Below are 22,083 nucleotides of genomic sequence, written 5' to 3'. Positions count from 1 at the left end.
CATTCTTTAGTTTTTGTGGAAAATTTGCCACAAGATTGTTATTATACTTTTTGATGCCAGACTCCCAAATCAGATCTAAAAACGGGTATCAACACTGATAATGTATATTTTTCAGAATGATTCAATCGGCCCAATTTAGGTAAATCTCATAATGAACATTTGGCAATTTCTTGGATGTTTTGTACAGCTGTCGGTTTTTGGCTTTCAGCTTGCAGTTAAATTTGTAATGATGTAAGGAGATGGAATGTTTGCCAAATTAAGTAATGCAGAATTTTCGTGTGGAAGGATAAGATCTATAGTAACAGATTCTTTGGAGGCCAAATTTCACAAAATTCAACCCCATGTCCCCCCCCCCCCCTCCCCCTTTCACATATGATCGATCTGTGACCAGATTGAACACCTTTCCGTCCTTTGCAAAGCATTTTAAGTCATTGATTTATCTAAACGAAGATGGATACAATACTATACATTTTGGGTTGATGAAAAATTTCAATTTAACATTAGATTAAAAATTTTTTTAAAATTATTATTTTTTGTTGTTGTTGAATATATACAGATTGTTGCTGCATGTGATAGGTGTGTGTGAGAATCATGATTATTACCACCATCTCAGGTACTGCTGTACAAGTTGTTTGTGCCTCACTGTAAAGAAGATGAAACTTACAAGTGATTGAAAAATATTTGGAAATGTCTAGCAATGTTTAAATGTTTGGTTGTTTTTGTTTCCGAACAGGCCATGGAAAATGTGTGGAGTTTATCAAGAAATGGAATTTGCCTTTGTTGCTTCTCGGTGGTGGAGGCTACACCATTCGTAACGTTGCAAGATGTTGGACCTACGAGACCTCCATCGCTCTGAATTGCGATGTCGCCAACGGTGAGTTGGTTATTTGAGTTCAGTGAATTAAATGATAGTAGCTCATAAAATGTTTATCTATTTTTATAATTTAGTACTTGGTGGGTTCTATCACGCTTTCAGGAGAATCCCAAAGGCGTGCTAGAATCGGAGCGTTCCGAAATCCAATGTTCATGGGAAGTAGTGCCTTATTATATTGTAGTTAAAGTTTGGTCACCCATCTCAGGCATTTGGTTTTGCTGAGTGTGATGGGATTCAACATGGTCCAGTGAGAAGTGTTTTGTACATTTTGAAAAAAATATATATTTTATAATCATAAGGAAAAGATGCAGAATAGATGGATGAATTTGGAACATCGTCAAAATTCCTGATGGCATTTATCACAGCAACTATTCAAGTCATCCTTTCTATTTTCTTGAATGGTTTGACTTGGGAAGACAATCAGTGGTGATGATTCATGATATGTCATTCAGATTCTTATTATGGATGAGAAAAATTATAGTGATTATGATCATCACTGTCACAAAAAAAAATAGCCATTTAAAAAAAGAATGGATGTATTTTTGTGCTTTTTAAATATTTTATTTATTTACTGTATTAATTTTTTAATACAATTTTTACTTCTTCTCTGTCTCTATTAGATTTTTCAATTCCCACCCACCATATTTAAATGGTCGTAACTTTTTATGTTCCAGAGTTACCTTACAACGATTACTTTGAATACTATGGCCCTGACTTCAAACTACACATCAGTCCATCCAACATGGCCAATCAGAACACACCAGAGTACATGGATAAGATCAAGTGTGTACACTTTATTATTACATTCAAGTTGTTTATGCTTACTCTGGCCCCTACTTATACAGATTTTATATTCATGTGGATAGTTGGGGGGTGGGGAGGATTACTTTTGGCAATAAAAAAAAAAGAACCCCAACAAAACCAAGATAAATCTTGGCCAGGTACTCCATCACCCCTGAGTGCTGTGAGAGAATATGAGTAAAGAGCCTTTTTCCCAGGACTCAAATGTTTGACACCCAGAGCCAGACTAAAACTAAGGGCCTACCTATCTGATCAAATTCCCATTTTTTCTACCTGATACAGATTTTTGAACTAAAGTTTTGGAGTAAAAGCTATAAAATGTATTGTATTTTGACTCAGAAGCCACTTCGAGTGGATGAATGACCAAGTTGTGTATCAACTCCAAAGCATTTTAAAGTGATAATTCATTTTAACTATAAGCCGATTTTTAAAAATTTGGATATAATCTAAGTTAAGTTTTATCCTATAAATTAGTAGGAATTTTCTTTTTTTTTCCATGCTAAGTGAACAAATCTTAACTTTTTCAGAACCCGGTTGTTTGAGAATCTCCGCATGCTGCCCCATGCCCCAGGGGTTCAAATGCAAGGTAAGGTTTGTGACAGGGAATAAATAGGCATAGTGTGACAGGCATAGCAGTCAACTGTCCTGATTTAGCAATCTTAGAGAAAAATTGGACTGTTTGTGTGTCAAGAAATGACCCTTGTTTGTGTGTCAAGAAGTGACCCTTGTTTGTGTGTCAAGAAGTGACCCTTGTTTGTGTGTCAAGAAGTGACCCTTGTTTGTGTGTCAAGAAGTGACCCTTGTTTGTGTGTCAAGAAGTGACCCTTGTTTGTGTGTCAAGAAGTGACCCTTGTTTGTGTGTCAAGAAGTGACCTTTGTTTGTGTGTCAAGAAGTGACCCTTGTTTGTGTGTCAAGAAGTGACCCTTGTTTGTGTGTCAAGAAGTGACCCTTGTTTGTGTGTCAAGAAGTGACCCTTGTTTGTGTGTCAAGAAGTGACCCTTGTTTGTGTGTCAAGAAGTGACCCTTGTTTGTGTGTCAAGAAGTGACCCTTGTTTGTGTGTCAAGAAGTGACCCTTGTTTGTGTGTCAAGAAGTGACCCTTGTTGTGTGTCAAGAAGTGACCCTTGTTGTGTGTCAAGAAGTGACCCTTGCATTTCCCAGGGTTATGCTTTTGTGACTTGCAAATTAAAATGATGAACAGGAAAATCTCCAAATCTAGATGATAACGATATTATTATGTAATAGTCCAAACATACTGTGCTGTTTTGGGACATGACGATATTGTCCGTTTGTTAGGGTGCCCCGTTTTAGCTCATTGGAAGGTTGACTGCTATGGATTGGGTATTCAACGATTAAAGGTGAAGTGTTTTGTACATTTGGAATCTTAACTCACGTCGGCTGTCTTAAGAGTATTATTTTTTTAGTTTGATTTTTTTGGGGGGGGGGGGGGGGGGGGGGGGGGGGGGCGGGATAAAGTTTTGAGGGTTGTGATAGGAGTTACTGTTTTATTTATGAAGATATTGTTGGCTGACTCTTCAGGACAGCATTCCAATTAAATTTCTTCTTTTTTCTTTATTCTTTCCATTTTTTTATCTGATATTTTTTTTCTTTTTCCTCAGCAATCCCCGATGATGCTTTGAATGAAGAAAGTGATGATGACGATAAGGCCAACCCTGATCAGAGGATATCAAGTAAATGTTTGTTTAGTTGTTGAATATTTACAGTTCCAGTCAGCTCAACACTCCCACAAAACAAAGCAGAACAATTAAAAAAAAAACAAAATAAAAACCCCGCCAGGTACTCTTTTACACCTTAGTGCTGTGTGGTAATGTGAGTAAAGAGCCTTTACCCAGGACTCAAATTTGTGCCTCCTGGAGTAGGACTGAAACCAAAGGCCTACCAATTCTAGGGTTACTATTATTATTATTATTATTATTATTATTATTATTATTATTATTATTATTATTATTATTATTATTATTATTATTATTATTATTTTATAATTATTATCATTATTATTATTATTATTGTTATTATTATTATTATTATTATTATTATTATTATTATTATTATTATTATTATTATTATTATTATTATTATTACCATCATTGTTGTTGTTGGTTGTTTTTGTTTTTCAATTTGAAAATGTTTGTGGTTGTTTCAATATAATGAGAAAGAAAATTGAACCCCAAGAATCTATTAGATTGGTGGAAAACTGTGTTTTTTCTTCTTTCCTTTTTTCCTTTCCAGTTCGTCAGTCGGACAAGAGGATAGCGTGCGAAGAAGAGTTTTCCGACAGTGAGGACGAGGATGGAGGACGCAAAGATAAACGAGACTTCAAGAAGAAACGGCAGAAGACGGAAGCAGACGACAAAAAAGATGGAGATAAAGGTTAGTTCATTGGTCCTGTCTGGATGATTTAGACAACATTCATGATTCATGTTGATGTTAGATATTTGGATTATATTTTTATTCTTCCATGGAATGCCTCGACAAGGAGGGGTGTACGGTATATATTTTAATATATAATTTATATTTTTAAAACGTGAAATGATAGCTTCAGACATCCTGTTTTTGTCATGACTTACATCAGCTGAATGACCTTTTATTGTAATTTAATCGGAATATTCCGATTTTTAAAATAATCTTTTGGAAAAATTCTGATTCTCCTCTTTCTTTGATTCCAAATTATTATTATTATTATTATTATTATTATTATTATTATTATTATTATTATTATTATTATTATTATTATTATTATTATAATTATTAATTTTATTATTGTTTTTGTTTTTTAACATTTGTTTATATAAATTTTTTTTTTTGTCTCTTTGTTTGGGGTCCCCCCCCTCCCCTCCCACTCCCCCTCCACAGATTTTCTAATTCTTTATTTTTCAACAGTTTTTTTTTAATTCTTAGAAAACTCTCCCCCACTAGATATGTGATCTAATTCAGATTTTTAAAACTCAAATTTCCGTTTTAAAAATATTTATATTCTGATTTTTTTTTAGATGAGAGTAGCAGGTCAGTATAAGTTGTGATCAGTGATATTGATATACGTCGATTGGTTTAATGTTGTGTTTGATTTTACTTTGTTTTTCAGAGACAAAGAAAGAAGACGATATAAAGAAGGAAGCATCTGACATGAAGGAGGAATCGAAACAGACAGCAGACAAGTAAGTCGTCAACCATCTGCACTGTGAAGAGAGACTTAATTTCCAATAAAATTTTATATTCTATTTCTTCTGACGTGATGAGATCTGATTTTTTGTGGGGTCAAAGGTCAAATTAAGGTGGATGGTTTGGACAAGTCTCTGATTGAAGTGACAGCAATTAGACTGATTCTGCTACACAAAATGGCAGCTGAAGTCTTGGGTCGATCGAAAGCTAAGATTGACTTCATGAGGAAATTCATTGTATTTTTATGTACAGCTATGTGCTCTAGTGGTATAGCACTCGCTTTCGGATTGGAAGGTCCTGGGTTTGAGCCTCACTCGGCGCATAGTTGAGTCCTTGGAAAAGGCTCTTTACTCACAGTCTCTCACAGTACTCAGGTGTAAAATGAGTATCTGGCCGTTAACAGCGTTGTCTTTGTCAGAAAAAGATTGTAATATCGCCTAAAAGGCGCCATGTCTCGTTCTATATATTACATGTTGTTGTTGGTCATGGACCCTTTGTAAAGTGCATTGAGCATGGTTAGTGGAATTGCTCTATAAAAAAAAATCTCAATCAATTTATTATACCAACATTATTAAATAAGTGTTGAATTGAATTGGGTTGATATTTGAAACAAAGCTTTTTGGCCAAAATGTTAAAAAAATATATGGCAACTTTGTGCCAATGCTCAAGCTGAAACTTGTTGGGATTTTCTGTCAAATTTTCCTGTTCTGTGGTTTTTTAAAAAAAATTATTTATTCTTCTTCATTTTATTTTCGATTCTTTCTTTCTTACTTTTTTTTTTTTTTTTAGAGACGAAAAGACTCCTGCTTCATCAGACAAAAAAGGTATGTGTTTAAAAAGTGAAATGTCTTCGATCTGTACCTATTTTATAGTTGTGTTAATGGCCTATAATTCATATAGTAATGTAAACCACTACATACATAGCTTGTTGGATTGAATGTGTCAAGTGCTGTGTTCATTTCTCAGGCCTGCCAACCAGTATGGTTTCTTCTATTTTTTTATAATAATAATAATAATAATAATAATAATAATAATAATAATAATAATAATAATAATAATAATAATAATAATAATAATAATAATAATAAATCTTTATTGTGCCAAAAAAAAAGGCAATTTGTCATTTGGTTATACATTTATAACAATACAATATTGACATAGACACACTCACACAAGATGCACACAAAAAAACCGGCATCAACAACATCATCGTCATCATCATCATCGTCATCATCATCATCATCATCATCATCACCATCTTCATCACCATCTTCATCATCATCATCACAACAACCTTCCTAATATTTTCGTTACAATCCTTCACATTCACCATTCCCCTATAACACCATTCACCATCTTCATCACACTCCATATTATATTATTCCTGTAACAAGCTATGAGAGGGAAAGCCTGTGGTTTTGATTTACTTTGAAGTCCAACATATGATACTATGGCTGGGTGAGGTTCCAAATCTCCCGTATTGGGCAGGGAGGCACTTACTGTGTCCTCTATCCCCTTATAACTGTTTTCCAACAGGTTTTCTGTCTTTGTCTTTGGATGAGATTACTTGGTTTTGTCCTGGCCCTGTCCGGATACCCGAGCTGGGAGGGAAACAGTCAAATTTTTAGATAGGGTTTTGGGAGATAATATTTTTTTTTGTAAATCATCTCTCTGTTATGCTCTGTATTATTTTTCTTTTACGTATGATTTGTAAACATTTGAGTTTATTCCTCTGAGTGAGGACCTGTGTTTGTGCTAGGATGAGACATTTAGATGATCTCACATTGATAGTGTGCTCTTGGAATCTTCATCTGTTCCCTATTTGAACAAATTCCCCTCTGTCTTCCTTTTTCTTGGGTACTTTAATTGTAATTCTACAACTTTTTTACCATCCCATTTTCTTCCTTTTTACTCATGCCGATGTGACCTAAATGTGTTGCAAGCGCTGTAAAACCGTAAAAACAAACATATGATAACATGGGAATGTTTACTAAACTATTTAAAATGCAAAAAGTCAGAGTATGGAACAAAAAAGGAAAAAAAAAAAGATAAATATTGGAATAGTTGAAGGTCATTAAATAAATTTCAACCTCGATGAGAATCTGAGTAGCCAGATAGACAGATGATTGTCATAGGAATTGCAGGATTCTCCATCTCTATACTGGCTTGTTAAGCCTCAATAATTTCAATGAAAGTTAAATTTGAAATTTTGGATAGAGGTGCATGTTGAAAATATGATTTTTTTTTAAAATTTATGAGAAAGTTTGCAGAAGTATTTGGGGAAATGTGACAAATATTAAAAAATACTTGAGGTCGGTTGGCATGTCTGTAAATTGCTGGAGGTGTGTTGTTGATGTAGTGTGTGTGGTTGTTGATGTAGTGTGTGTGGTTGTTGATGTAGTGTGTGTGGTTGTTGATGTAGTGTGTGTGGTTGTTGATGTAGTGTTAATGGTTGTTGATGTAGTGTGTGTGGTTGTTGACGTAGTGTGTGTGGTTGTTGATGTAGTGTGTGTGGTTGTTGATGTAGTGTTAATGGTTGTCGATGTAGTGTGTACGGTTGTTGATATAGTGTGTGTGGTTGTTGATGTAGTGTGTGTGGTTGTTGATGTAGTGTGTGTGGTTGTTGATGTAATGTGTACAGTTGTTGATGTAGTGTGTGGTTGTTGATGTAGTGTGTACGGTTGTTGATGTAGTGTGTACCGTTGTTGATGTAGTGTGTACGGTTGTTGATGTAGTGTGTACCGTTGTTGATGTAGTGTGTACGGTTGTTGATGTAGTGTGTACGGTTGTTGATGTAGTGTGTGTACGGTTGTTGATACAGTGTATGTGGTTGTTGATGTAGTGTGTGTGGTTGTTGATGTAGTGTGTACGGTTGTTGATGTAGTGTGTACGGTTGTTGATGTAGTGTGTGTGGTTGTTGATGTAGTGTGTGTGGTTGTTGATGTAGTGTGTACGGTTGTTGATGGTTGTTGATGTAGTGTGTGTGGTTGTTGATATAGTGTGTGTGGTTGTTGATGTAGTGTGTGTGGTTGTTGATGTAGTGTTAATGGTTGTTGATGTAGTGTGTGTGATTGTTGATGTAGTGTGTACGGTTGTTGATGGTTGTTGATGTAGTGTGTGTGGTTGTTGATGTAGTGTGTACGGTTGTTGATGTAGTGGGTACGGTTGTTGATGTAGTGTGTGTGGTTGTTGATGTGGTGTGTACGGTTGTTGATATAGTGTGTACGGTTGTTGATGTAGTGTGTACGGTTGTTGATGTAGTGTGTACGGTTGTTGATGTAGTGTGTACGGTTGTTGATATAGTGTATGTGGTTGTTGATGTAGTGTGACGGTTGTTGATGTAGTGTGTACGGTTGTTGATGGTTGTTGATGTGGTGTGTACGGTTGTTGATGTAGTGTGACGGTTGTTGATGTAGTGTGTACGGTTGTTGATATAGTGTGTGTGGTTGTTGATATAGTGTGTGTGGTTGTTGATGTAGTGTGTGTGGTTGTTGATGTAGTGTGTACGGTTGTTGATGTAGTGTGTGTGGTTGTTGATGTAGTGTGTGTGGTTGTTGACGTAGTGTGTATGGTTGTTGATGTAGTGTGTACGGTTGTTGATGTAGTGTGTATGGTTGTTGATGTAGTGTGTACGGTTGTTGATGTAGTGTGTGTGGTTGTTGATGTAGTGTGTATGGTTGTTGATGTAGTGTGTATGGTTGTTGACGTAGTGTGTATGGTTGTTGACGTAGTGTGTATGGTTGTTGATGTAGTGTGTATGGTTGTTGATGTAGTTTGTACGGTTGTTGATGTAGTGTGTGTGGTTGTTGACGTAGTGTGTACGGTTGTTGATGTTGTGTGTATGGTTGTTTATGTAGTGTGTATGGTTGTTGACGTAGTGTGTATGGTTGTTTATGTAGTGTGTACGGTTGTTGATGTAGTGTGTACAGTTGTTGATGTAGTGTGTACGGTTGTTGATGTAGTGTGTACGGTTGTTGACGTAGTGTGTATGGTTGTTGATGTAGTGTGTGTGGTTGTTGATATAGTGTGTGTGGTTGTTGATATAGTGTGTACGGTTGTTGATGTAGTGTGTACGGTTGTTGATATAGTGTGTGTGGTTGTTGATATAGTGTGTACGGTTGTTGATGTAGTGTGTACGGTTGTTGATATAGTGTGTACGGTTGTTGATGGTTGTTGACATAGTGTGTATGGTTGTTGATGTAGTGTGTGTACGGTTGTTGATATAGTGTGTACGGTTGTTGATGTAGTGTGTGTGGTTGTTGATATCGTGTGTATGGTTGTTGATCGTTGTTGATACAGTGTGTGTTGTGCATACCCATCTGACATTTGTCTAGATTTTATCAGTATAAACAGATTTATACCAAGTCGTGTTTAGCCAAATTCAGAATTTTTGTTCTGGATTTGGATTTTTCTATCGAATTTTTTGAAGCCAAAAAGGTGTCAAAAATTGACTTGTAACCTAAATGTACTGCATTGCATTTGCATCAATTCTGAACCATTTTAAAGTGATTAAATAGGCGTCTTGGACATAAGGGTTGAAATCTTGCATATATGTAATAATAATTTTTTAAAAATAATTAAATTCAGATTTTTTCTGACATTTACATATTTTTTGTTTGATGCTTGTGGAAATTGTGACATGCAGTTCATATGGATTACAGGGTTATTGAAATACTTGAAGTTTCAGCTGACCTTTGGTAAAATCAAAGTAATTTAATTTGAAAAATGACTTTTCTCCCTCTTTGACTAATAGATTCATCACCGGCAGCATCGAAAACAGAATCCAGCACAGCTGACAGTAAAGACAAGGGAGATGACTCCAATGCAAGTCCCTCGACCACTTCAGGAAATGCAAATGCTACTACGACGTCTGCCTCATCAGAACCTGAAAAAATGGAACATTGACAGCAGATTGGGTTTTGACTATGATTTGTTTTTGTTGTCTTTGTGTATCCGTCTAGATTGATCTGCTTTTATAAAACTGTCACGTATAGGTGGGAATCGTTTAGATTGATCTGCTTTTATAAAACTGTCACGTATAGGTGGGAATCGTTTAGATTGATCTGCTTTTATAAAACTGTCACGTATAGGTGGGAATCGTTTAGATTGATCTGCTTTTATAAAACTGTCACGTATAGGTGGGAATCGTTTAGATTGATCTGCTTTTATAAAACTGTCACGTATAGGTGGGAATCGTTTAGATTGATCTGCTTTTATAAAACTGTCACGTATAGGTGGGAATCGTTTAGATTGATCTGCTTTTATAAAACTGTCACGTATAGGTGGGAATCGTTTAGATTGATCTGCTTTTATAAAACTGTCACGTATAGGTGGGAATTTGTTCAGCTCTCAGAATAGAAATCTGACATGATGAATATGAAATGAAAATATTGACATTTTGCACAGACAGATTGATGGAATGACTCATTGAAGCCAAATTTATGTTTCAAATTTCCGCAATTTGTCCAGATAAATCTGTTCTCAGTATTCCATGTGTATTCTTTTCTGTTTTTATGGTACGTAGTAAATTCATAAACATGGCTTTTAGGTTAGTAAATTCATAAACATGGCTTTTATGGTATTGCCTTGTTTTTTTTTGTTTTTTTTTTTTTATAACTGTGCCCTACTTTTATTTCCCTCTGAGAGCAGAGTTCGTTTGTCATACTCTGTACACTAGTAAAATGCTATTGGAAAAAGGGGGGAAAAAATCCATTTTATTTGAAATCAAGAGGATTGTGGATATGTAGCCTACCATTTAATAACGGTGTTATGTCAGGACGGACTAGACCTTGGGATGTGAATTGAGAAGTAAAAGGATAAGACATATCAATTTTATTTTGTTTGTAATGTCAGGAAATGCATTTTTTCTCCATCATATTGAGTAGACATAGGCATCACTAACTAAAATTTCGTTCTATAAATAGCCAAGTTAATGACAAAGCCACATGAGTGATTTTTCCATCGGAAAATAAATTATAGACAGTTATGGGTTTTTACAGTTTCAAAGAAACTTATTTTTTGACGACTGACGAAAAATAAATCTTGTTCAGAGGAAGAACAAAATAGGCTATGTTTACGTAAATGGCAATTTGAGGTGAAACAAGCTAGTAGGTCCAATTTTTGACGTTTTCATTATCAAAGGCTGCTGATTTTAATGGTATCAGTTTTTCACCAAAAGCTTAAGTTTAAGAGAAAGAGAGACTGTTCAAAGAGATCTCATTTTTGATGATTTTTGAAGAAATAGTCACCTGCTGAACAGCAATAGTTTGGGATGTACAGTAGTAGTTTGGGATATACAGTAGTAGTTTGGGATATACACTAGTAGTTTGGGGATATACAGTAGTAGTTTGGGATATACACTAGTAGTTTGGGATATACAGTAGTAGTTTGGGATATACAGCAGTAGTTTGGGGATATACAGTAGTAGTTTGGGATAAACAGTAGTAGTTTGGGATGTACAGCAGTAGTTTGGGATATACAGTAGTAGTTTGGGATGTACAGTTGTAGTTTGGGATATACAGCAGTAGTTTGGGATATACAGTGTAGTTTGGGATATACAGCAGTAGTTTGGGGATATACAGTAGTAGTTTGGGATATACAGTAGTAGTTTGGGATATACAGCAGTAGTTTGGGATATACAGTAGTAGTTTGGGATGTACAGCAGTAGTTTGGGATATACACTAGTAGTTTGGGGATATACAGTAGTAGTTTGGGATATACAGTAGTAGTTTGGGATAAACAGCAGTAGTTTGGGATATACAGTAGTAGTTTGGGATATACACTAGTAGTTTGGGGATATACAGTAGTAGTTTGGGATATACAGTAGTAGTTTGGGATATACAGTAGTAGTTTGGGATATACAGTAGTAGTTTGGGATGTACAGCAGTAGTTTGGGATATACAGTAGTAGTTTAGGATATACAGCAGTAGTTTGGGATATACAGTAGTAGTTTGGGATATACAGTTGTAGTTTGGGATATACAGTAGTAGTTTGGGATATACAGTAGTAGTTTGGAATATACAGTAGTAGTTTGGGATATACAGTAGTAGTTTGGGATATACAGTAGTAGTTTGGGATATACAGCAGTAGTTTGGGATATACAGCAGTAGTTTGGGATATACAGTTGTAATTTGGGATATACAGTAGTAGTTTGGGATATACAGTAGTAGTTTGGGATATACAGCAGTAGTTTGGGTTATCTAGTAGAAATTAACTTTATCATGTTTCATATTTGTGGCGATGAATTCTATTTCCAGCACCTCATCATCACGACCTAATATTGTTTTGTGACATTTGGTGACATAAAACAAGTAAATGTGCCTATAAACATTTTTTCCTTCAGATGTCTGATCAGGGATTTGAACTCTAGCAATCAAACCCAGCTGGGACATTCCCTAAAGTGTCAAAGTATCTAGATCTGTCGCTTTCAATTCCCACCTATGCTTTTATTTTGTAATTATTCAATCTATCCAATTGAAAGTCTGCAAGTTTGCCATGTCTTACAGTTGTACTCAAATGAAGTTGAAGGTGGACTCTTCACATTCTGAAGAGCAATTAAACAATGAAAGTTTTGTTGACAACCCTTCACCGTCATCGTCATCAACATCACCAGCCATCATCATCATCAGCATCATCATCATCATTCATCATATCATCATCATCATCATCATCATCAGCGTCATCATTATTATCATTAGCATCATCAACTTAAACAATACTGCATTAGGTCTTAAGCTGAAATACCTAAAATGTAATTCCGTTGCTCCATGCATTAACCCAATGAGTCACGTTTTCTTGAATGCCAAGTTATTGTAACAAAAATTCGTATTTCTCAAATAAATTTGTCAAGTTTTAATATTTCTTGTGGAAAGCAAAAAGTGTTGCATTTCTTCTGAACACAACTACTATTTTCTATGAAGTTTTTGTTTGATTTTCGGGATTGTATGCGTCTTCTATCCCATTCTATCCCCGTCTTCCAACTCACTCTCTGTCTTTGTCTTGGAATGAGATTACTTGGTTTTGTCTGACCCTGACCGGATACTCTAGCTGAGAGGGAAACAGTCAAAAGTTTTGGGAGATGATATTTTTTTCCTTGTAAATCATCTCTCTGTTATGCATTGTGTTATGTTTTCTTTATATTATATACAATTTTTAAAAACATTTGAGTGTATTCCTCATAGTGGGGACGCGGGTGGTTGGATGGGAGCATCACCCTTGAATCATATACCTATGATGTTCGCATGGGTGTACGATCCGATAGTGATGTCGTTTCTTCTTCTCTTTACTAGCCTATCCTGCTTCTTTGGTTTGTGATTGTATTTTTGACAGGGGATATTTTTTTTTTTCTGTAAATCTTCTGCCTGTTTGTTCTTGGTTATTTATAATTTAGCTTATATCTTTAGGTTATGATTTTGATTTACATTTGTACTATTTTTGTTAGATTGCTTGTTTTTTTGTTTCAGCGGTCTCTCATATAACCTCATTTGTGTTGGAAGAGACCTAAAGCAATAAACAAACAAAAAAAAAATCATAGTGGGGACCAGTGCTTGTGTCTGGATGAGACTTTTAGTGATCTCAAACTAAGTACTTTGATAGTGTGCTCTTGGAATCTACACCTGTTTCTTATTTGCACCAATTCCCCTTTGTCTTACCTTTTCTTGGGTGCTTTAATTGTCATTCTAGAAAATGTGGGTTATCGGGCTTATATGAGGGGCCACAGATTGATCTTATCCAGTGGATAGTTTGTCTTTGGCTAGAGATTGTATTGTATTGTAGGATTTAACATTGTGACTGAAGAAGCGTTTGTACACAAGACTTTTGTTGTTTGTTTTTGATTGGAAACCTCCAGATGCTATCATTGTACTTGTCATAGTTTCATGAACCCAGACTTTAGACAACCTTGGTACACCCAGACTTTAGATGGCCTCAGTACTGACCCAGACTTTAGACGGCCTTGGTACACCCAGACTTTAGTTGGCCTCAGTACTGACCCAGACTTTAGACGGCCTTGGTACACCCAGACTTTAGTTGGCCTCAGTACTGACCCAGACTTTAGACGGCCTCAGACGACCGTGATACCAACCCAGACTTTAGACAGCATCGCTACTGACCCAGACTTTAGTTGACCTCAGTACTGACCCAGACTTTAGACGGCCTTGGTACCAACCCAGACTTTAGACATCATCGCTACTGACCCAGACTTTAGTTGGCCTCAGTACTGACCAAGACTTTAGACGGCCTTGGTACCAAGTTGTTATCAGCTGAGATTTGGTTTGAATGAGGGTGTTTTTGTTTTTGTTTATTTTAAAGAACATTTTTTCATGATTTGAAATCATTCATCACAAAGGATACATCACAAAGGATAAGCCTTATTTGTTATATTTTGTCTTGTGTCTCATCCTATCAATTCATCCTTGTGAAAGTGAAGAGAGAGAGCTTGTCATAGGATGGCTGGATTTCTGAATGGGGAACTTTATATGGAGTTTTGAAAAAGTGGAAAACGAGGGAAAGACATAGCGCTTTAGTCCTCACCCCTGAAAGGTGTTTGTGGTTTGGCTTTTACATGAAGCCACATGATTGCTGTACATAGAACTGTTCTCAGAGAAGCAACAATAGTTTAGGGACTCGGGCTAGGGAGAAATGCGGCCTTTTGGGTTTAAATGGAGAAAAACAGCAAACCTGCCAACCCTTCTGCTTTTGGCGGAATCATTACTATTACTATTTTTACTCTTCCTTTGCTATTCCGTCATTTTCTCTAAAATTACGATTTTTAAAAATGATGATAATGGTAAGATGAAAAAAATGGGTGGGGGAGAGGGGGGTGTCTGTCAAATGCACTCCTCCCCCCTCTTCCCCATTTCATCACCTAACGCATTTGATATGTGGTTTTGTCTTCTGTGCCAGAATACTGTCTTTATGTGTTTGATGGCAAGGTTGATGGGAATTTTGATAGGGAATTATCCATTGGTGACAAATTCCTATTTTCTAACGTTCTGATTCCACTTTTGGAATGTTAAGGGTTGGCAGCTCTGAAAAGAGAACTATTTGATTTCTTAAATCATTTTCACTGACCTGCAAGGAGTTTGAGGTGTCTGATTTTCCAGGGCAGGAAGGAAGTCTGATGTTTTGTTTTCATCTCGCTACCTCTGATTCATGTTCATTCTATTATTTTGATGGTTGATATGTAGTGTAAGGTATGATTGTTGTGTGTCATCTTGTTGAATCCTTGCTTGGCACACATGGGAATGTTACAGAATATTGTATAATGGATGGTCTTGTTATGTTCGTGACAAGGAATACGTAGAGATATCCTGGTGGAATCTACATGGATTGCCAATTTTCTATGGCAGGATGTTTTAACATTTCCACAATGTAAAATAAAAAACCTGTTTTCTAACAATATCTGTCAAAACGGATTCTTTCAGTTTGTAATGATCTTTGTGTTTTCTTTCAAGAAAGGAGATGCAGCTTGAACCTGCCATTGTTTTTACCCATTTTATCATTATTATTTTTGTTATTATTATTGAATTGGCATGTGGGTGGGGTTCCCGACCTCCCATAGTGTCTGCTATCCCTCGATATCTGTTTTCCAACATGCTTTCTGTCTTTGAGATTAGTTGGTTTTGTCCTGGCCCTGACCGGATACCCTAGCTGTGAGGGAAACAGTCAAATGTATAGTTAGAGTTTTGGGAGATTATGTTTTTTGTCTAAGGTGACTGGGTGAGGATCCTGACCTCCCATAGCAAGCAGGGGGGTACATACTGTGTCTTCTATCCCTTTATATCTGTTTTCGAACATGCTTTCTGTCTTTGTCTTGGAATGAGATTACTTGGTTTTGTCCTGGCCCTGGCCGGAGTCCTAGCTGGGAGGGAAAAGTCAAATGCATAGTTATTGTTTTGGGGGATGATATTTTTTTCCTTGTAAATCATCTCTCTGTTATGTATTATTATATTTGTTATTTTTAATGTATGTAAGCATTTGAGTGTATTCCTCTTTGTTGTGTCCGGATGAGACTTATGGGTGATCTCAAACTAAGTACATTGGTGGTATGCTTTTGGAATCTACATCTGATCCCTATTTGTTCCCATTCTCCTTTGTCTTTCTTTCTTTTGGGTTCTTTAATTGTAATTCTAGAACTTTTTACTATCCCATTTTCTTCCTTTTTACTGGTGCTGACATAACCTAAATGTGTAGCAAGCGCCGTAAAACCTTTAAAAAAAACAAAAACAAAACAAAACAGAGTTTTAGGAGATTATGTTTTTTGTCTTCTAAATCATCTCTCTGTTACGCACTGTTTAGTTTTGTTTACATGTTATACATGATTTATAAACATTTGAGTGTGTTCCTCTTAATGGGAACCTGTGCTTGTTTCATGATGAGACATTTTGGTGATCTCAAACTAAGTACTTTGATAGTGTGCTCTTGGAATCTTCATCTGTTTACTATTTGAACCAATTCCCCTTTGTCTTACCTTTTCTTGGGTGGTTTAATTGTAATTCTAGAACTTTTTACCATCCCATTTTCATCTTTACAGGCACTGATATGACCTAAATGTGTTGCAAGCACCGTAAAACCCTAAAAAACAAACAGATTTATTTTGCACTGGTGTCTGCTCCCCAGTTTCTCAATTTGATCAAAGGTCATACTTTATCCACACTTTTCCGAATCTTTCAGCTATTCCAGATTTTCATTTAGGTAGCGGTGACAGTCCAGCAGTTTTTAAATCATTTTTTGAAATAGTTTAATCCATAAAACCTGAAGCCTAGGTTACCCTGCTTAGGCGTATATAGGGGGCAGCATGACTCAACGGTACGGTCTTTGCTTCGTACCCAAAAGGTACTGAGTTCGATCACCCACCACTGAGTTGTGTGGCCTTGAACAAATCACCTCGCCCTAGTTCAATTTGCAGTGCTGCACTGCGGCTGATGCCTGGGTTATTCCAGTTTTTCCTTGGAATAGACACTAGAGAAAAATTTCCCCTATGGGATGAATAAACGGAATTTTATTTTTTTAAAATGTATTTATTAGTTTATATGGCAAAAATTTGGTAAGAGATTATTAGCACGCTTTAGTCCGAACCATGCCTTATGACGGAAAGGATCCCCCATGTAAGATAAAGAACTGAATAAGAGTGTATGGAAGGTTCCAGACAAAGCAAGAAAGAAAAAAAATCGGTCGACCTTAACCAGCTTAAAACACGTACCCTTGTGAAGAATATAGGAGTTAAAATTGTCCTAAATATCGGGAGCCTCTGTAGTGTAAGTGTAATGAGTAATGGTAGCATGTCTGACTGATAATCAGGTCTGAGGTTTAGTCAGACGAGCCACCATTACACGACAAAGGTTACCCTCAGACCTCCAGATTACCAGTCAGACGCGTTACCATTACACCACAGAAGTTACCCTTAGACCTACAGATTACCAGTCAGAAGTGTTACCATTACATGACAGAGGTTACCCTCAGACCTACAGATTACCAGTCAGACACGTTACCATAACATACAGAGGATTCCCTCAGACCTCCAGATTACCAGTGAGACGAGCCACCATTACAAAACAGAGGTTACCCTCAGATCTCCAGATTACCAGTCAGACGTGCTACCATTACACCACAGATGTTACCCTCAGACCTACAGATTACCAATCAGACGTCCCACCATTACACCACAGATTTTACCCTCAGATCTCCAGATTACCAGTCAGACGTGTTACCATTACACCACAGAGGTTACCCTCAGACCTCCAGATTACCAGTCAGACGTGCTACCATTACACGACAAAGGTTACCCTCAGACCTCCAGATTACCAGTCAGACGCGTTACCATTACACCACAGAGGTTACCCTCAGATCTCCAGATTACCAGTCAGACGTGTTACCATTACACCACAGAGGTTACCCTCAGACCTCCAGATTACCAGTCAGACGTGCTACCATTACACCACCATGAGGTTACACAATAGCTTGGATGATTTAAATTCCTTTTCTTCATAAGGGTACACACTTTCTGCTGTGAACCCTGGCTTGCATCACACAACACAAATATTGAACACGAGAGAAGGACAGTAGCTTTTTCTTTAAAACGTCAAATAAAAGCAACAAATTATTTAGGAAGCTGGCACTGCATGCAAGGAACAAAACTGTTCAAAAATACAAGCTTACTATTGGGTCTACTTGTAGCGCCCCCCCCCCCCCCCCTATTTTCTCGGGGAATGTTTTCCCTATCACCTTCCTTTCTACTGGTTCTGACATGATTGACATGTGCCACAAGTGCCATGCCCAATGTGGGTGGATTGGAAGATAAGGGTTCAGAAAAGGCACGGATTCTTGACTTGACTTTTCGTTCACCATGAATACAGTGGAATCTACATAAGTCGACACCTCTTGTTAATCCTAAATTGTCTATTCTTGATCACTTTATCCAAGTGTGTTTAATTGCATCAACTTACTCAATCCTCGAGGTTTTTGCTACTTTTCAGAATGGGACAAATGTATTAAAAATGAGCATGTCATGTACATAGATAGTTCTATCAACTACCATTAACATGTAAAAACTAAAAAACATTAGCTTTGATACTATGCCTATAATTTGTCTCAGAAAAATGTGGGTAAACTGCCGATATAGTGGGTGTTAGGCTTGAGTGAGTTAATAATGGATAAGACCAACCAATCTATCTGGTGAGGAGTGTTGACTATCCAATTCCACTCATTCCTGTAGAACCCCCCCCCCCCCCAAAAAAAAAAAATAAAAAAAAAGATCTTTATAAAGCGTAATATCCACTAAATGTGCTCAAAGCGCTTTACAAGGGGTCCCTGGTCAACAGCAACATTTAACATGTAGAACGGGACATGCCGCCTGTTAGGCGATATTACAATTTCTCGGACAAAGACAACGCTGTTAACGGCCAGGTACTCATTTTACACCTGAGTACGGTGAGAGAAAGTGAGTAAAGAGCCTTTTCCAAGGACTCAACTATGCGCCAAGCGCGAGGCTCGAACCCAGGACCTTCCGAACCAAAAGCGAGTGTCATACCACAAGACCACATAGCCGCACAAAAGATCCAAAACAACAGTAACAGTAACAGGTATGCAAGTGGAAATAGTCCTGGACAGGCTTGAGCTTGGCATTTTTAATATAGTGCAATATCCACAAACTCAAAGCGCTTTACAAAGGGTCCCTAGCCGACAGCAACACTTAACGTGTAGAGACATAACGCCTGTTAGGCGATGTTACCGACAGAAATGACGTTAACGTTGAGAGAGTGTGAGACTTTTCCAAAAACTTGACTATGCGCAGAGAGAGGCTTGAACCCAGGGCCTTCCAATCCGAAAGTGAGTGTTGTACCACAAGATCACGTGGCCCCAAAAGGCTGACAAAATTGGATGGCATGTGATATGTAATGTTGCTGCTCGAAGCTCGAAGAAATAAAGAACAATGTGAAATTGAATGTAAGCTTCAATTTAATATACGGAAACAGATAAAATGGATGTTTCAGGTTTCCCCTTTATCAACAGAACAGGATGAATGAAACGCTACAGACGAATGAGATAATGTGGTAGTGGCGTTGTTAAGATGAATAAACAAAAACATCGTAACAACGCCACTATCACTTAATCTCATTCGTCTGTAGTGTTTCATTCATCTTGTTTTGTTAATAAATAGGAAACCCGAAATGTCCATTTTATCTGTTTTCATATATTAAATTGAAGCTTACATTCAATTTCACATTGTTATTTATTTAGAATAAGAAATGAACACCCAACTATCATCAATCCCTGACAACATTCCTTTATCTAAATCTCTTTGAAAAATTTGTATCTCTACAAAATAAGTAAAACAAAACAACTTTAGTGATAATAAAAGATTGTTTTCTCTGATGGTCGAGAAACTGAACCATTTCATTTTATTTTCATAAGAAAATCAATTGGAAAAAAAAAAAAACAACAAACAAACCTAAAACTAAAACATTTTAACATATCAAAATCAATTCACATGCAGTAATATTTTTATTATATAAATATCTTATTCCCTATTGCATTGCATTGCTGTCATTATTTTTAACATCCGATTAAAATAAAAAATTATCTAGTATTGCCATTGGCCTGTGAATGAAATGTTAACGTTTAAATTCACAATTAATTGTGATGAGTTGAGTCACGTGCTTAGTGAAAATATTCGCCCAAACGCCATTAATAATTTTCATTAAACACGTGACCCAACTCATCAAACTGTGAATTTAAACGTTAAAATGATGAGAATTACAAAATGTCAGCAGATTGATGGAACTTTGAGAAACGAATAATTTGACCCAAACTTTAAATTTTGAGATTCGATGTTACTGTTGGCTTAATACCGTTTTGAGAGAGTGGGTCACACTTGCCAAATGCCGCACCCTGCCTCCCATCCCCTTCTTCTTGTCTTATCACAGATTTCTTTGATGGACGTTATAATAATAGTAGAGCTGCAAACGATGAGGTGAATATGGGGACTTTGTCACCTCCTTGTTTTATCACAGTTGTTTGGAATAGGCAAGACAATAAGGTTAAAGTTCAAATGCGAAACCCCGCGACATGGCTTTGCTTTTCAGTGTCGTTATGTCATTTTGCTTTGGCAGTTACACTTTACAAAAGAAAAACAAACCAAAAACAGAAAAGAGAAAAGCTACAAACAGAGATGGGGAATAACGTATAATGAAGGGAAAACCAGTCCAGGTTTACCAAATGGGTTACAGTTAGAGTTAGATAGCTATCACTTCGAACTCCTTATTGTGAGGCGCAATTATTCCAAAAATTATTTGAATTGAAAGTAAAAATATCTGAATCTGGATCTGGGGATTTGACTTGTACGTAATCCCCCCCTCCCCTCCCGAATGTTTGTCGCTGCGACTGTATAAAGAGTTGTGGGATGGAGAAATTGTCACACCTCTAATTTAAAATGGATTTAAAATACGAGTGTTCCTCTTTTTTTTTTTTTTAGCCGATTAGTTGGTCGAAGGACTGATTATGACTGTGCAAACCATTTCATGAATGGATTTCAACTTTTTTTTTTGTTTTAAAGTGTTTTCATCACAGCTATTTTAATGGACAAGTTGATAACGATAATTGTTTAGAAAAAACCTATATTAATTTTTGACCATGCAAGCAAATCATAAATCAAATTGTTTAAGTCGAAATCGACGAATGCAAAGAGAAACTCTTGTTACCATTAGTCATTATCCCTTTTACTTTTATACAATTTCCATCCATAGAGATGTGGAAATCTTAAGATTCATTTCACTTTCTGTGATGTTCAAATTTAGTCCATTGTTTTAAGGCTTGTTATTTCAGCCACGTCGTGAGATGATGACGTCATTAATCCTTTGATGTCCTGGATTAGAAAGAGATAAAAGACTGTCAGAACTGATACATTAAACAGCGTTTAGCTGAAATTGAAATGATATAAAAATTCTTTCTCGATCACGAGTCAGGTACGTGAAACAGGGGCAAACTTCAGTTTTGGATGGAATTCTAAGGTTTGATTCCACAAGGAGGCTTGTGGGAAGGCAGAGGGTATTCAATGTTGTGGTAAGGCAGACGGTGTTCAATGTAAGGCAGATGGTGTTCAATGTAAGGCAGAGGGTGTTCAATGTAAGGCAGACGGTGTTCAATGTAAGGCAGAGGGTGTTCAATGTTGTGGTAAGGCAGAGGGTGTTCAATGTAGAGAGGTGTTCAATGTAAGGCAAGTCAGTAATCAAGTGTTCAATGTAAGAGAGGTGTTCAATGTAAGCAGACGGGTGTTCAATATGTAGGCGAGGTTTGTAAGCGAGGGTGTCAATGTAAGGAGAGGTGTGTCAATGTAAGGCAGAGGGTGTTCAATTAGCAGTGTTCAATGTAAGGCAGAGGGTGTTCAATGTAAGTAAGCAGAGGGTGTTCAATGTAAGCAGACGTGTTCAATGTAAGGCAGAGGGTGTTCAATGTAAGGCAGAGGGTTCATTGCAGATCGGTGTTCAATGTAAGGCAGACGTTTCAATTGTAGGCAAGGGTTGTTCAATGTAAGGCGTGAAGGCAGAGGTTTCAATGTAAGGCAGAGGTGTTCAATGTAAGGCAGAGGGTGTTCAATGTAAGGCAGAGGGTGTTCAATTGTAAGGCAGAGGGTGTTCAATGTAAGCAGAGGCAGTAAGGTCATGTAAGAGGGTGTTCAATGTTGTGGAAGGCAGAGGGTGTTCAATGTAAGGCAGGTGCAAGCAGGGTGT

General features: G+C 36.9%; 2 protein-coding genes across 4 annotated transcripts in view; one reads left to right on the top strand and one right to left on the bottom strand.

The window, feature by feature from the left end:
- The window catches only part of LOC144970327 (putative histone deacetylase 1-B), a 33,481-nt gene extending 18,215 nt beyond the window's left edge, over positions 1-15,266 (top strand). The window contains exons 9-16 of one of the 2 annotated variants that reach the window (XM_078909848.1): positions 734-874; positions 1,549-1,657; positions 2,203-2,261; positions 3,295-3,366; positions 3,926-4,066; positions 4,779-4,851; positions 5,645-5,679; positions 9,609-15,266. In XM_078909848.1, coding sequence (XP_078765974.1) covers positions 734-874; positions 1,549-1,657; positions 2,203-2,261; positions 3,295-3,366; positions 3,926-4,066; positions 4,779-4,851; positions 5,645-5,679; positions 9,609-9,760 — 782 coding nt within the window. In that variant the 3' untranslated portion in view covers positions 9,761-15,266. Of the gene's footprint in view, positions 1-733; positions 875-1,548; positions 1,658-2,202; positions 2,262-3,294; positions 3,367-3,925; positions 4,067-4,778; positions 4,852-5,644; positions 5,680-9,564 lie in introns of both variants that reach the window. The other variant, XM_078909857.1, reaches the window with a different exon arrangement.
- A 4,432-nt stretch (positions 15,267-19,698) lies between these two features.
- LOC144970317 (sperm flagellar protein 2-like) overlaps positions 19,699-22,083 on the bottom strand; it is an 88,509-nt gene continuing 86,124 nt past the window's right edge. For both annotated transcript variants that reach the window (XM_078909826.1, XM_078909837.1), the window contains exon 44: positions 19,699-21,218. In XM_078909826.1, coding sequence (XP_078765952.1) covers positions 21,147-21,218 — 72 coding nt within the window. In that variant the 3' untranslated portion in view covers positions 19,699-21,146. The remainder of the gene's footprint in view (positions 21,219-22,083) is intronic.

The sequence above is a fragment of the Berghia stephanieae genome, chromosome 1 (genome assembly GCF_034508935.2).
Source record: "Berghia stephanieae isolate SIO BIC M18660-M18661 chromosome 1, UCSD_Bste_1.3, whole genome shotgun sequence".
NCBI classification, from domain to species: domain Eukaryota; kingdom Metazoa; phylum Mollusca; class Gastropoda; order Nudibranchia; family Aeolidiidae; genus Berghia; species Berghia stephanieae.
The sequence above is the reverse complement of the archived record's forward strand: the minus strand, read 5'-3'. Positions and strand labels throughout refer to the sequence as shown.